This window comes from Natator depressus, chromosome 14 (genome assembly GCF_965152275.1).
Source record: "Natator depressus isolate rNatDep1 chromosome 14, rNatDep2.hap1, whole genome shotgun sequence".
Lineage (NCBI taxonomy): Eukaryota > Metazoa > Chordata > Testudines > Cheloniidae > Natator > Natator depressus.
The window spans coordinates 17101565-17118400 of NC_134247.1; the positions used below are offsets into that span (position 1 = coordinate 17101565).

Genomic DNA, 16836 nt, shown 5'->3' on the forward strand with positions numbered 1-16836 from the left:
TTTTTTTTTTTTTTTAGCATTTCTGGTTAACAATACTGACACATCAATTTCTCAGCCAGTGCTGTAAAACTGGGAACAACAGCAACACACAATCCCACTGTATCAACATTGCTTTTTACAATGCTCTCAGCTACTTGAAACCGGATCCCAATTCAGATAACAAAGCCTCAGATTTATAGAGCACCTTCATGGAGAAGAATGAGAATGTGACCTCCAGATGCTTTATGGAATATCTGTATAACCAATCACTTCACAGACACCCCACTGACATGCAGCTACCTCTAAAGTGGCTACATGCCAGCAGTCCTCATCTAGCCACACTGCACAACCCGGTTTCTTGGGTGGGAAGACTGGCTTTTCCAGAAGAAACTGTAAGGGGAATTTAAGCGAACAGAATGTAATTAATTACCTGCACTGGAATTCTACTAGGACGTCAAGGCGAACAGCTCTACTCTGTTGAAAATTACCATAGGCTCTTTTATGGGAAAAGTTTTTAATGGCTATCACAGGTACAGGGCTAGCTGCATCTCTGTCCCCTTCCTGGTCTCTCTGAGTGCACCGCCTCAAGAGTTTGGCTTCTATCCTGGATCTTGTGAAACTCTGTGTCCATCTAAGTCTCCTCCCATCTTTTATGGCTGTCTTTATTTTCCCTTGCCAAAAAAAAAAGTGTGTGTCTGATAAAAGGTAAGCAATGGATTTCATAATAAAACAACAACTCCAAGTCAGTGTGCTGGCCAAGTGCAGAAAAATCAATACCCTTGTTAATTCAATGCAACCCTCGTAAATCACCAGAGGGAAGCAAAATTAAAACTTCTTATGGAAGCATCCTGGAGCGTTTATTTATTGGGCGAGGGAAATATTAGCTTGCATTGGAAATTATATTCAGCTTTGTGAGCCACACGGAGGATGGGGACTCCTTGGAAGTGACAGAGATGAGGTCAAGAAGGCTGACTGCCTGGTAGTGCTGTACCATCACCTCTGGATGTGGCGCATATGGGGACATCACTGTTTGGTACCACCCCCACCCAATGGATGGCCCATGCAAGATACTATTTACTAATGACGATTCATCTTGAGGCTTAATTACTGCAAGAGTTCAGTTAATTTCCTCACGCTTTAAGCATTTGTTTCTGTAATAGTTACATGACTCCAGATTCCCCTTGTAATTAAAGTCTTACAAAATGATACTGAGTGGGTGTCCAGTTGCCTGCCAGCTTGGGTCTATTAATTTCTAAATTGTTGCCGTTGATAGTCTGGCTTTAGAGACAATGCTGCCAGATGCTACTTCTCCCCGATATATGCCTAAGCCTTGATCATCATTTCCAGCTACCTCAGGGTCTTGTTTCTGCACTGGGGTGAAGCAATGTGAAAAAGCATTTTAAAGCAGGACTCAAAAATCGGTTCTATTCAGGGCTCTGGCCCTAAATTGGAGTGTGACCTTGGGCATATCCCTCTATATCTTGGCTACACCCAAGTTTACCTCCCTATGGTGTTATGTGGATTCTTTGATGGTTGCAAAGTGCTTTGTGGTCCTCGGATGATGGGGCTGGTGAGTCAGAGCTGCTATATTCTACTCCTGGTTCTGGCACTAGCTTGATATGTGACTGGGATGGGCCAATCCCTGCCTCAGTTTTCCCATCTGTAATTTACATGGGGTCATTTGGTGGTTTCATGTGGTTCATTTAAGAGCTGTAACGTGCATAGTGATCCCCAAATGAAAAGGGGCTGTGTAAAGTACCACGTTAAGTGAAGCTTGTCTTAAGTGACTGTTGGAGGGTCTGACAAAAATTGCTTGAAGATAAAGGTGGAGAAGAATCGTACGCAACGTCTTCCAATGGAGGCGGAGCAGAACGGTGCTCAGTTGGTGGCGGGAATCCTTTAGCTGCTGTCTTAAGACATGAAGTTGGCTAGCAAGTGTGGGCTGCGGCCCACGTTTCGTGGTGGTGTTATTTTGGTAACCCTCTCTTTGGTTTGAACGCACACAGTCCAGGGCCTGCATTAGCGTAACAGCAAAAATAAATACATGTATCAATAAATAAATCGCTTGATGTTCAAAGCCAGACACTAGAAAATGCAGCAGTGAGTGTTCTCCCCCGTCTCTTTCCTGCCCTATAGGTCTATAGGCTCATTCTGTCAAGAGGAAGAAAGAAAACATGTATGTGGCTCAGGTTACATGGGAGCCAGTCATTTCCCTTCAGCTCCCACTGTCATTTCCATTTTATATCACTTATTCTCCAGCAGAAACACTGCCCAGAGTTAGCTAGATGGTGCGTGAGACAACCTAGTTAGGGGAAATACTGTATCAGAATTCTAGCTTCTGGAATTCCACTTACCCACCCAGGGGTGGGGATGGAAAAAAGGAGACAAAGCTGAGGATATCCCTGGCCTCTGGGCTGGGAGATTTCCCCTAGGTACGGTTGGTAAATCAGTCTCTCATTCAAGGAGGGAAAGGAAAGGTGATACCTCATGTTTCAGCCTCCTTGTTCCCTCTGACTACTGGGTACTAAGGGTTGAATCCACTGGGGCCCTGGGGGAGGCACAATTAGTTATTTCATTCCCATTTTACATAGAGAGACTGAAGGGCTGTGACTGGCACAGGTATTTATATGATCACTAATCATTTGTGTTACAGTAGCACTAACAGGCCCCCAACCCAGATCAGAACCTCACTGTGCTGGGCACTGCCCATACTCATCATAAGAGATGGTCCTACCCTGAGGAGCTCAAGAGTTTAAATAGACAAGACAGGGAAAGGCTGGAAGGAGAAACAGGCACCAAGAGGGGAAGGGAGCAGTCCAAGGTCACGTAACAAGTTAACAGCAGAGTCTGGAATAGAATTCAGGTCTCTCAAGTCCCAATCTAATGCCCTAGACATTAGACCAGGCTGCCTTGCGCTAAGGTACCTGTCATTCTGGTATCTGGGCTTTACTTGCTCTTGTCTTGTTGAATTAGTATCATTTGTCCACCCATGCCTGGGCTCCCCTTATTCCCATTGTTGCTGCAGTACCCAGCCTTCCCGGTCATCCCCTCCAATTCAGTTTGCTCAGGCTACTTCCTTAATAGTCCTCCCTCTCTGGTTATATTTTTGTTTGCTTTCAGCCCTACGTGTCAGTGCGCCGGGAGCCCATTTATCACAAGGCTGCATGAATTAGGTCTCTCTACACATTAGCATTTCATGGCAAAGCGCCGACTCTGGCCCTTTGGAGCCAGGGCTTGTCACATTTTCCCAGATAATTTACAAACGAACACCTCCAAGCTGCCTTCCAGTGAAGAACTGTTGTTTGCAAACTAAGCTGGGCAAGGAATTCTCCTCCTCTGGCCCTGGGCCAGAGCAGAAACACCATTGGGCTCAGGAGGTTTGAACTGCAGGCAGTGGGTCAGGAGAGCACCAGGGAAATGGAGGGAAAAGTCAGATAAGGGGAATGCATCCGATGGAAGTGAGCTGTAGTTCACGAAAGCTTATGCTCAAATAAATTGGTTAGTCTCTAAGGTGCCACAAGTCCTCCTTTTCTTTATAAGGGGAATAGAAAGCCTTGGGGTGATGGGATACCGGTGTCCTGAGTATCTTCTCTCACTATAACTCCTTTGAGTGCAGTGGTGTCACTTCTGATTTACACCAGTGTCAGAGGAGACTCAGGCACCAACGAACCTTTAGTCAGCAATAAGATACCTCTGATTTCAGACCCCTTTAGAGTGACAGCCCCACCTGGATGTCTGAGCATCATCACCCGGCTAACAAACTGGAGACCAGTGCTGGACTCTGATTTGTGAAATGTCCAGCATGGAGGGGAGGCAGAAGAAAGCCACAGAAATGTCTCAAAGCTGCCGGCGGAGGCAGAGATAATGCCTTGTAGTGCAGTTAGCAAATAATCATGCAAGCCACACTAAAATGTACTGTGTGGAAGACAGAGAGCGGGGCGTCCCCAGGCTGGGGAGCTATTGATCATAGCAACCCAGGAGATAGTTTAGGGAGGGGATAATTCTCTGCCTTCCTCCCGTATGTATAAACCAGTGCTGTTTCCAACTGGAATCCCTTCCCTCTTCCCTGAATCTGCCCTCCCCCGGTGTGTCACATGGGTCAGATCTGGTCTCATGGGTTCCAGCCACTGGATTCCACATGTATATAAGATATGTAACTGGCAAAGGAAGCCAAAGGCCGAGTGAAGTAGAAGCAAATGAATGGAGGCTGGAGAGATTCTCCTAGCCAAGGGTCACTGTACAAACTGAACAGTGCACTGGGCTTAATCATGGGATCCTGCAGACCGCTCTCTTTCCATGGGGCCGACTTTCTCCCAGGTCAGCCCCAAAGCCAGGAGCTCTTAGGACCCCACTCTTACAGTCTCAGGGGACAGAGTAATTTGCTCTGACTGATTCTTCACCTCCTGGCTGGGGCCCCTGGCATAAGATCAGGCATCTGTGCTGTGGCCATTAACCCTCCTGCTTCCCACCAAAGGGCGAGTTCCTTACAGCCAGTCACAGCAATTTATACAAAGAGCAGCCCAGTTTCTTCTTTGAAGGCCAGTATCAAAGAACACGCGTTTAGCGCTGACGGTGATTAGCCACATACAAAGCACAGAATCTACAGACACACATATAGTGTCACGTACGCAGTGTAGGTAGGAGATATTGAGATGTTAAATCCTGCAGTATTGAAGATAAGCAACTAGAGGACTGGGCCAAAAGAAATCTGATGAGGTTCGACAAGGACAAGTGCAGGACGGAAGAATCCCAGGCACCGCTACAGACGAGGGACTGAGCGGCTCGGCAGCAGTTCTGCAGAAAAGGACCTCGGGGTCACAGTGGACAAGAAGCTGGATATGAGTCAACAGTGTTCAGAGTAGCAGCCGTGTTAGTCTGAATTCGCAAAAAGAAAAGGAGGACTTGTGGCACCTTAGAGACTAACCAATTTATTTGAGCATAAGCTTTCGTGAGCTACAGCTCACTTCATCAGATGCATTCAGTGGAAAATACAGTGAGGAGATTTATATACACACAGAACATGAAAAAATGGGTGTTATCATACACACTGTAAGGAGAGTGATCACTTAAGATGACCTGTTACCAGCAGGAGAGCGGGAGGGAATGGGAGGGGAAAAGAAAACCTTTTGTAGTGATAATCAAGGTGGGCCATTTCCAGCAGTTAACAAGAACGTCTGAGGAACAGTGTGTGTGTGTGGGGGGGGAATAAACATGGGGAAATAGTTTTACTTTGTGTAATGACACATCCACTCCCAGTCTCTATTCAAGCCTGAGTTAACTGTATCCAGTTTGCAAATTAATTCCAATTCAGCAATCTCTCGTTGGAGTCTGTTTTTGAAGTCTTTTTGTTGTAATACTGCGACTTTTAGGTCAGAGATCGAGTGACCAGAGAGATTGAAGTGTTCTCCGACTGGTTTATGAATGTTATAATTCTTGACATCTGGTTTGTGTCCATTTATTCTTTTATGTAGAGACTGTCCAGTTTGACCAATGTACATGGCAGAGGGGCATTGCTGGCACATGATGGCATATATCACATTGGTAGATGCGCAGGTGAACGAGCCTCTGATAGTGTGGCTGATGTGATTAGGCCCTATGATGGTGTCCCCTGAATAGATATGTGGACACAGTTGGCAATGGGCTTTGTTGCAAGGATAGGTTCCTGGGTTAGTGGTTCTGTTGTGTGGTGTGTGGTTGCTGGTGAGTATTTGCTTCAGGTTGGGGGCCTGTCTGTAGGCAAGGACCGGCCTGTCTCCCAAGATCTGTGAGAGTGATGGGTCATCCTTCAGGATAGGTTGTAGATCCTTGATGATGCGTTGGAGAGGTTTTAGCTGGGGGCTGAAGGTGATGGCTTGTGGCTTTCTGTTATTTTCTTTGTTGGGCCTGTCCTGTAGTAGGTGACTTCTGGGTACTCTTCTTGCTCTGTCATTCTGTTTCTTCACTTCAGCAGGTGGGTACTGTAGTTGTAAGAATGCTTGATAGAGATCTTGTAGGTGTTTGTCTCTGTCTGAGGGGTTGGAGCAAATGCAGTTGTATCATAGAGCTTGGCTGTAGACAATGGATCGTGTGGTGTGGTCTGGGAGAAAGCTGGAGGCATGTAGGTAGGAATAGCGGTCAGTAGGTTTCCGGTATAGGGTGATGTTTATATGACCATCGCTTATTAGCACCGTAGTGTCCAGGAAGTGGATCTCTTAGAATCATAGAATATCAGGGTTGGAAGGGACCTCAGGAGGTCATCTAGTCCAACCCCCTGCTCAAAGCAGGACCAATCCCCAATTTTTGCCCCAGATCCCTAAATGGCCCCCTCAAGGATTGAACTCACAACCCTGGGTTTAGCTCTTGTGTGGACTGGTCCAGGCTGAGGTTGATGGTGGGATGGAAATTGTTGGAATCACCCATTTTTTCATGTTCTGTGTGTATATAAATCTCCTCACTGTATTTTCCACTGAATGCATCCGATGAAGTGAGCTGTAGCTCACAAAAGCTTATGCTCAAATAAATTGGTTAGTCTCTAAGGTGCCACAAGTACTCCTTTTCTTTTTATGAGTCAACAGTGTGCCCTTGTGGCCAAGAAGGCTAACAGCATTTTGGGCTGTATAAGTAGGAGCATTGTCAGCAGATTGAGGGACGTTATTGTTCCCCTCTATTCGGCACTGGTGAGGCCTCATCTGGAGTACTGTGTCCAATTTTGGGCCCCACACTACAAGAAAGATGTGGAAAAATTGGAAAGAGTCCAGAGGAGAGCAACAAAAATGATTAGGGGGCTGGAGCACATGACTTATGAGGAGAGGTTGAGGGAACTGGGATTATTTAGTCTGCAGAAGAGAAGAATGAGGGGGGATTTGATAGCTCCTTTGAAATACCTGAAAGGGGGTTCCAAAGAGGATGGCTCTAGACTATTCTCAGTGGTAGCAGATGACAGAACAAGGAGTAATGGTCTCAAGTTGCAGTGGGGGAGGTTTAGGTGGGATATTAGGAACTACTTTTTCACTAGGAGGGTGGTGAAGCACTGGAATGCGTTACCTAGGGAGGTGGTGGAATCTCCTTCCTTAGAGGTTTTTAAGGTCAGGCTTGACAAAATGCTGGCTGGGATGATTTAGTTGGGGATTGGTCCTGCTTTGAGCAGGGTTTGGACTAGATGACCTCCTGAGGTTTCTTCCAACCCTGATATTGTATGATTCTATGATTCTGTGAACTCGTAGCAATTCATTTTGGCCTTGATCCTGCAACTGATTCTATATAGAGCCCCGAGGCTGCATGGAGCCCTTCTGGGGTCAAAGGATTGACACACATATCCAAGGCCCCAATCCCGTACAGACTAATACACATGCTTAACTTCATGTACTGTGAGTACCCCACCCGAGTGACTGATCTTGACACACATACATGTGTGTGTAATTGCTCATGGGAGTAAATCCCACTGAAGTAAGTGGAGCACTGCCTCAGACTCGGGGGGTCTGTCCCCACAGTCCACTGCAGGATCAGGGCATTAGTCTAGAATTTAGCCTCAGCCTGGTCATGAATTAGCTTACAATTTTCTTAAATTGACTTGAAAATAGTTGAGTGTGGATTATCAGTAAATTCCTTTTGCTGTGTGGAGTGTTCTTTGCAGCTGTTTGATATTAGTGATGGTCCAAAAATGAGTCAAAATTTTTATGGGCATTTCCCTTTTTTCCCCCATCAAAATTTCAAAATGTTTTGACCAGCTGGATGAAAAACTCTAAGTTTTAACTGTGCTGGAGCTCAGTCCTGCAAACACACTCACGTGAGTAACGTTACTCAGAGGAGTCATCTCATTAAAGTAAACAGGACTATGTCTGTGAGTAAAGTGACTCATGGAAGTGTATACAGTAGCAGCCCCTTGATTAGTACTGATTGGATATACATGTCACATGACATTGTTTCTTTCCCCTGTTTGGCTGAGCGTAACTCTTAGTATCAAAAGAGTTCAAAAATGGCTCTGTGCCTGTCACCTAATATTTGCTTAAAACGAGCTGTTTCAATGAACGTTTCTGTCATGGAACACGTTCGCTAGACTGTTTGCAGAAAGTGAGTACGGAAGGAGCGAAAACACTGCCAGAGCTAATTTAGTTCTTTATTCAAGCAGATGTTCATGGAGACAAGATTGAGCTGTTCACCTCAATAGGCTAGGATGAAGCTTACTGCAGAATACAGAGCTACTGAAACATGTATTTGAAACATACTTTGCTGTATAATATTTTTGTGTGAAATTGATTTGATGAAGCCTGTGGGAATAATTGTACTGACTTCTTCGGTAAAAGGCTTTGAGATCTAAAGATGAAAGGCATAATGTAAGAGCTGGGTATTATTATTATTATTTATTATTATTTCTATGGAACATAATAATGCTTATAACTTATATAGCCTTTTTCATCTATGGTTCTTAAAGCACCTGGCAAGGATGAGTGAGCATCATTATCCTTGTTTTATGGTGGGAGGGAAACCGAGTAAAGGAGAGGCACGGTGACTTGGGAACACAAACAGTGCAAACAAGGGGCAAAGTGGAGAATGAAATGCAGGTCTCCCGACTCCCAGTCTAGTGTCCCATGTACAGGTTCACACTACTTGTGCCTATATGAGGTGGTAGTGTAGCGTACTAGCTAGAGCAAAGGACTAGGGATCAAGACTTCTTGGTTCTAGTCCCAGCTCTGCTACTTTGAGTTGCCATATGACTTTGTACCTGTAACTTAACTGCTCTGTGCCTCGGTTTCCCCATCTTTGAAAAAGCAGATACTAACACACGCCTTTGTGAACAGAGATTTGAGCTCCTTTGGTGAATGGTGCTACACAACTGTTAATATCATCAGATACCTTCTATAGACAATGTCCTATATTGCAAATACCAACATTACTTCCATGTGTGTTGATCTCACTATAATCATTGCTCACGACAGTTAATAGCTAAACATACAAGATGAGGAAGCAAGTATGTTTATGGTTTGTATTATCAAGACAACACACACATAGAAACAGATTCATCTTTTCATAATGCTCATTTTATAAGAGGCAATAAATATACAGTACCTTGTAAAGGGATAAACGTGCTATAACTAAACTGGTGCTGCGAAGTCGGAGGCATGAGACAAAGCAAGGGGAACCAAATTAATGCCTTCAAAAAGTAAAGGAACAATCAACCTCAAGCTACATTATCCCCAAAATGGTCTGCCAGTGGGGAAAGATATATCTTCATAGGAGTTTTTGAAACAAGATAAATACTGTATATGGTGTTTTATAAACTACATTGTGATCTGAATCTTAATCAAACACAAGGAAATATAAATCTAAACATGATAAAGGTAAAATCAATGTGGATGGTTAGAAGTAAAAGTACTATATTTGCAGTAGTAAACATTTTTAAGGTCCCAGGGAAAAATTCATTCTCGAAAACCTACAGTAATTTACTCTAGTTTCACTCACTGGCAAATCTCCAGCGCAGTTTGGTAGGATTTATATCTTCACTACAGAAGCATTTTCTTTTTAAAGAGCTCATTCCTACTCCCTGCCAACTGATGTTCTGGGAAGCAGGTTACCCCTTTGGCTGTGCTTGTGTAGGAAATATTGATAATCTAGCTATGCCATCATAATTAGAGGTAAGCAATTCTTTTTCGGCCAATAGCAAATTCTCTGAAAAATGCAGTTTCATTTTTTTAAAAAGTCAGAATAGGTCATTTTAACATTTTCTAAATGAACTGTTTTGATGTTTTGTTTAGAAACAAACCATTTTATTTTGAAATGTTGAATTGACCTAAACAATTTTTTTTCAGTTTTTTGTTTCGGCAAGAAAAACCGAACAAATTCAGTTTGAAACAAAACAAAACACATTTTTTTTCTTGGTTTCTTTTTTTTTGTTTCGTCATTGAACCAGAAAATCAATTATTTGCTCAGTTCTAATAATAATAGTAGAGTTATGTAACTGTAGCACCCAGAGCGCTCAGCTGAGATCAAGGCCCCATTGTTCTAGGCCCTCAACATACAAAGATTAGGGTAGAGTCCTGATTGTCACTTGCACTGGTGGTCTACCTGCATAAATGGCTTCTTTTAGTATAAATGAGAATTAAGACAACCCTCCCTGCTCCAAAGAGCTTCCAGTCTAAGGCCCCAATCCTGGAAAATCTGGGCCAATTAATACAGTCATGAAATTATACAGCCTTTTAAAAATTCTAGTCACAGTTTTTGATGTAGGTTCTGATCCTGTAATAAGAAGCATTCAGCCTGACCCCTGAACCTGTATGGAGTCTAACAGATGTCAATGACCTCCTGCAGTCGTCAGTTCCATAGATCAATGACATTACATAATAGGTGAAAGCGCTTAAAACGGAGTTTAAGTGAGATCTAAGTAGTGTGTAAGCTTCGTGCTGACCGTCTGCACCGGGTGAATTTCACTCTTGGTAAATAGTTCTTAAACTCCTTCACTTCTTTGGTAGTGAAGTTAAAATAGTGTTTAAAAATTCCCTATCTTACTCTGCTATCACTAACCAGGGTAGACCATTTACATTTTTCTTCTCATTGTCTTCTGTCACTATCAGTAAAGCATAATGTTCCAGCAAGCTACGACAGAACCCTTTTATCTCTATGAGGTTCGCAGTTTAAATATTTTATTTTCTATCCCTCTTGCCCAAGTTGTAAATCATTTTAATGATGGGTTTAGTAATTTATGCTTAACTTTCTTGCCATCTGTTTAATAGCTTAAATCAAAAGTGCATGCTGGATGCAAATTCAGGAATTAGGATGAAATATCTTGATGTAATAAATGGTTGTTTTGTATCGACTTGTGTCTGAACCAGTGTGGCAAAATAGCAAATATAATTGGCACAAGATTTTGGTTTATTTGGTTTAAAGTAACATTTTCAACCGTTGTTCATTGCTTGAATATGTGACAAAACTCCAAGAATCATGACGGACATTCTTCAACTCCGAAATAGCTAAAGTGAGGAGAATATTCCTTTGCCTTCTTGATCCTAGTCACTTCAGTTTACATTTCCTCATAAATTTCCTTAGCACCTTTCATGGAAAGCTTTGCAGTACAACTAAAGAGAACTATTTAAAGAGAAATGCAAGCATTGTTTGAGGGCGATAATCAAACATACATTGTACATCCAAGATCTCTGACTTCAGTTCTTTTTGTTAAAGGATCAGCTGCGGGTTAGTAGGGTTAGTCAAACTATTGGGCATGAATACTGGCCCAGCTCCTCAGCTGGTGTAAACCATAGCACCACTAACTCCAGGGGGTTATGGGATTTATACCTGCTGGGAATCTGACCCATTATTATAGTACTTTCCTGGTTAGCGATTCATTTGGGAGCTGATCCTGATTTCATTTGAAGTGTTTGTTGACCCCGTATCTCAGGTCTGGCTGAGCTGTGCTCATCACAAGAGATGAGATGGAGGACAAAGGTGACTTTAATCCTTTGGGTATGTCCTCAGTGCACACTAAGCCCTGGTCTTATGGAGTTGGTGTTTCCAAGTCCATGTTTGAGCATCCACGCTGAATTGTAAACCTGGATTTACAATTGCCAGACCTAGGTATCATAGTCATGCTAATGTGTCTATACTGCACCATGCAGACCTTCCGTCTGAGGTCTGTGACTTGAGCTGCGTTCACACTGAAAAATGAAAGGGCTTGGATCCAAGTCCCAGCTGGATTCAGGCTATGACCCATCCTCCTAGCAGGGTCCTAGGACACAGGTCCTGAGTACTTGCTGACCAGAGTCAGACTGATTTGTGTGGACTAGGGTTGCCAGGTGACCAGGAACATCTGATTGAAAAGGGACCCTGGCGGCTTGAGTCAGCACCGCTGACCAGGCTGTTAAAGGTCTGGGTGGTGGGACTGACAGGCTCCCTACCTGGCTTCATGTGGTTCCCAGGAAGGGTGACATGTCCCTGGCTCCTAGGCCTAGGGGTGGCCAGGGGAGTTCCGCATGCTGCCCCTGCCGCGAGTGCCAGCACCGCAGCTCCCATTGGCCAGGAACTGCAGCCAATGGAAGCTGCAGAGGCAGTGCCTGCGGATGAAGGCAGCATGCAGAGCTGCCTGGCTGCGCCTCTGTCTAGGAGCCGAGGGACATGTTGCCCTTCCCGGGAGCCACCTGAGGTAAGCAGCGCCCAGAGCCTGAACCCTGCACGCACTCAAACACCCCAAACCCCTGACCCAGCCCTGAGCCCCCTCCTGCACCTCAAACCCCTCATCCCATGCCCCACCCCAGAACCCACACCCACAGCCGGAGCCCGCACCCCCACTCCCTGCCCCAATTTGGCCACCTGGAGCCTGCACCCCAAGCCCCCTCCTGTGCCCCAACCCCCTGCCCCAGCCCTGAGCCCCCTCCTGCACCCAAACTCCCTCCCATAGCCTGCACCCCACACCCCCTCCCACACTCTGAACCCCTCAGCCCCAGCCTGGAGCCCCCCCCTGCACCCAACACCCTGTCCCAGACTGGAGCCCCCTCCCACACCCTGAACCTCTCATTTGTGGCCGCACTCTAGAGCCCTCACCCCCAGCCCAGAACCCATACCCCCTCCCACACTCCAACCCCCTCCCTCAGCCCAGAGCCCCCTCCCATACTCTAAACCCCTCAGACCCAGCCCAGAGCCCCCTCCCGCACCTCAAATCTCTCATCCCCAGCTCCACCACAGAGCCCGGATCCCTCACCCCTTCCCGCACTGCAAACCCTGCCCCACCCCAGAGCCCCCTTCCATACCCTGAACCCCTCATTTCTGGCCCCACCCTGGAGCCTGAATCCCCAGCCAGAGCCTTCACCCCCTCCCGCCCTGAGTGAAAATGAGCCAGTGAGTGAGGGTGGGAGAGAGAGAATGAAAGAGGGGGGATGGAGTGAGCGGGCCTCAGAGAAGGGGCAGGGCAGGGGCGGGGCCTCTTGCCTGAGACTGTGAAGGGTTTACATGAGAGGAGTTCTCATGTGGATTGATCCACGAGGTTCATATGGGCCTTAGCACACCTGAGAATTGGGCCCATGATTTGTAAGTAACTGCTGAATTCTTGGAGTGATCTACTGCTTGTTTGCAAGCTGTTACTTTCAGCTGTTCACCACCAGTGGTGTGTAGTTGGTTGCCTCGGTCACATGGCAAAAATGATGAAAGGTCTAGAAAACATGACCTCACGAGGAAAGCTTGGGAAAAAATGGGTTTGTTTAACATGGAGAAGAGAAGACTCAGGGTGGACATGGTAATTGTCATCAAGTATGTAAAAGATTGTTCTAAAGAGGAACGTGATAAATTGTTCTCCTTAACCAGTGAGGATAGGGCAAGAAACAATGGGCTTAAATGGCAACAAGGGATATTTAGCTTAGACATTAGGAAAACCTTCCTAACTGTCAAGGTAGTTAAGCACTGAACAAATTGCCTAGGGAGGCTGTGGAATCTCTGTCTTTGAAGATTTTTAAGAGCAGGTCAGACAAACACCTGTCAGGGATGGTCTAGATAATACTTAATCCTGCCTCAGTGCAGAGGACTGGACTAGATGACCTATCAAGGTTCCTTCCAGGCCTACATTTCTATGATTCCATGGCATGATTTCTGCTCCATGACTGGATAATGGTTGCAATTTAAGTGTGCATTATTCATAAGCCCTCCGAGCTTGTCTAACTCGACCCTTGTCAAGGTCAAGGGGAATTTTACGTCAATGGACCCTCGGTGATGCACACCAGCTGAGGTCTGGCCCCGTGTTCTTTTGGCGGGCAGATACGTTGCCAAAACCACGGGAAGAATCTCTTCATTTTAGCATTTTTAACAGCTGGCAGGTATAATTTAGACCCTTGGGTTATCCCTTCACAGGTTTGTGACCGCATTGGGGAGTGACAGCCTCTGGATTTTAAATAGGGTTTTTTTGTTTGGTTTTTTTTTACATGTCAGGATATGTGGTTTCCCCTATGGAAGTGTGATGGCCCAATATCGATGGTCATAAACCATCCTGGAAGGAAAAATGTGAGTCATTTGCTGCTAGAGAACAGCCTTTAAATCAACAACTGAAGTAGTGTGGGTTCATAAAACTAGTGGGGTTTTTTAGCCTTGACGACAGAGGCACTTTAAATCCTAGCCTTCTGGTTCACTGATCCACTAGAGAACAAATGTAAAACTTTAGTGAGAAGGACCCAAAATCAGGGCATATTTTTGTTCTGTGATAATTCAAGGTTGCCCTTTTGGTTTTACTCACAAGTTATGACATTTTCTTTTTTTTTTTTTTTAACGATCTGCATAGCTGGAGAAAAATCTTATCACCTTAACATTGTGGAAGGAGAAATGATTTACTGTGGTATTCAAGCTCATCAAGATATTATTGTCTGCTGTGGAAACAGAGAGCAGAACGTTTGAAATGGAAAGATTGGCCCACGTCAAATGTGTCACAGGAGCAACACTTCACAGAGGATCAGATTCTGTCCTCCTCGGGTGTGTTGCACAAGGTTAATGCACTGCTCTGTTGTTTCCATCCATTTAAGGTGCCTTTACATTGCCAAAGCAATGCATTGGGGCCTTAGTGTAAATGAGAATAAGGCCCATTGATTTCAATGGCACCATTGGTGGATCATGCATGGTGCAGGTTGCCAGTCCTGATTCAGCAAACCTCTTAAACACATGGTTAAGTTCCATTGAGATCAATGGAATTTAAGCGTGGGTTTAAAGTGGAGGACATGCTTATGTGCTTTTCTGAAGGAGGCCTATTGCAAGTTGGGGTGTCAGAATCCGACCCAGGAGGAGCAAGAAATGAGCCTTCCCACTGATCACTGGGGTTGTTATAGATTATCCCTCCATTCCCTGGGGCCCAGACACCCAGGTCTGCTGCTCCTCATCAGTTGCTTGAAGGATGAATGCTCCCTGGGGGACTTGCTGTAATTCCTCACTAAGGGGCGGGTACTCTGGGCAGGACTGACCTTTTCCCGCACCTCTCCTCAAAATAGCTTAATCACAAGTTGCTAGCATCTGCCCTGTGATTACATGGCTAATTCCACTGGCTGAATGATAATGAGAACCTCTTCTTCTCAGAGATTGCTAGGTCACTACACCTGGGGGCCAGTAATTATTTGTTCAAAGATTAAACATATTCTGGCAACCACTTAACTCCTAATTAACTAAAAATGTCATGTCCCTGCTCTTTAGTGACACAAGCACTTCCCAGGGAATGCCTTGTGACGGCACCCAGGTGGGAATGCATCTTCATTCAGGTTACCAGCTGAGCTATTGGGGGAGGGATGGATCTTGTGGTGGCTAAGGCTCTCAAGCTGGTTTTAGCGCTCGCAAAGCCAATTTGATCCAAGCAGTTGCCCTGTGTATGGTCTATATATTGTAGCCATTTCTTCTCTCTTGCCCTTCTCTGCTCCTTCACCTCTTTCTCACACTCTCTCTCTCTGGTTGTGCTCTCCTTCACTTTCCCCCTTTTCCCCCTCCATTTGGCCTGTCTACATCCTTTTTTACAGCGTTCCCTACGCAGACCACAAGCCCAATGACCTTCTGGAAGGAATTTCGGACACAGGCTGTTTGAGAAAGTTTGAAATTAGGCAAAACAAGTTTCCGCAGCAGACATGAGTATTTGCATTTTGTGTGTGAGCGCATGCGTGGGCAGGTGGGAAATAACGATGGGCCAAATCCCGCAGTCCTCCCTCAGTCAAAGCTCTCATGGAAGCGAATGGAATTTGTGAGTGAGCAAGTAATGGAAGGTTTATTCCATCATTATATCCATCATCAGTGCTGTTCCCCTCGGTGACCTATTTTGCCACCTAAGAACGACTGCTATTTGGGCAGAAAGCCCTCCTGGCTCTTTCTAACAAGCTTGGATGCCTTACAGGAAGGAATTGTGTTCTCAGGGTTTATTTATTTACTTTGCAGGTTCCAGCCAGCGGCAGGTTTGATGGAGAGGATCCAAGCTATTGCTCAGAATGTCTCTGACATTGCAGTGAAAGTAGATCAGATTCTCCGGAACAGCCTCATGAATGGGAAAGGTAAGAGTGCCCTGACGTTTCTGCACATACACTGATTCTATCTGCTGGGCAGGTTCACACCCTCAGGAACTCTTAAGTGCTTGTACAGATGTTGTAGGGAAAAAGTAGAAACAAGCCAACCGCAATAGGTTTGGATACGGATCCAGGAATTTGGATGCTGAGCTGAAGTTACCCAAATCACTTGTGTCTGCAAAATTAGGTTGGATATCTGAAGAAAATGAGCTGTTTGACAAGATTCCTACTACTACTTATGTCTGGCTCAGTGTGAATTTAGTGCTAGTGAAATGCGGGGATTTCCGGAATAGGAGCAGCACTGGCCAGAGCAGTGCTGAATGCACCTATTGCATCATCAATGTGCCTCAACTCTCACCTGGCGAGACCAGAGTTAGGTCTGGAAGAGGCGTTCAGTCAAGATGTGGGCTGTGGTTTTCCAGTGGGAATAGTGACTTTAGGTCTCTCATTTTTTGGAGGCCCTGCTTGAAATAACTTTTAAAGGGGCCAGATTTTCAGAAAGCAGATGCTTTAACGTCTCAAAAACTGAGGCACTTCTGAAAATCTTGGCCTTATCTTCTATGCTAGAGGGCAGTAATTGGTGTAGTGGATACCTGCCCAGGGGGGACTGGACCAAGACCCCCAACTCATTTCTCACTTTCTGAACAGCTGCTGGATAGCTCTATCATGGGTATTTCTAAGATGCCTATCACAGTTATATGGTGTCAACTGAGCATTGGTTGCTTTCAATTACTAGTGAGCTGGTCCAGAATTAAACTGTCTCTCCTAGTACTGATCCTCTGAGCCATCATCTCCTGACCCCAGGAGGAACCCTCTGTCTTGTGGGATTTGGGCATAGCTCCGTCTGGATCTGGGCCTGGCCAAAAGCCGGAAATACAGAGGC

The 16836-nt window shown here is 45.3% G+C and overlaps 1 protein-coding gene across 1 annotated transcript in view; it reads left to right on the top strand.

Annotated features, from left to right (window-relative positions):
- The window catches only part of MGAT5B (alpha-1,6-mannosylglycoprotein 6-beta-N-acetylglucosaminyltransferase B), a 170767-nt gene that overhangs the window by 72218 nt on the left and 81713 nt on the right, over nt 1-16836 (top strand). The window contains exon 4 of the mRNA XM_074971071.1: nt 15829-15941. Coding sequence (XP_074827172.1) covers nt 15829-15941 — 113 coding nt within the window. The remainder of the gene's footprint in view (nt 1-15828; nt 15942-16836) is intronic.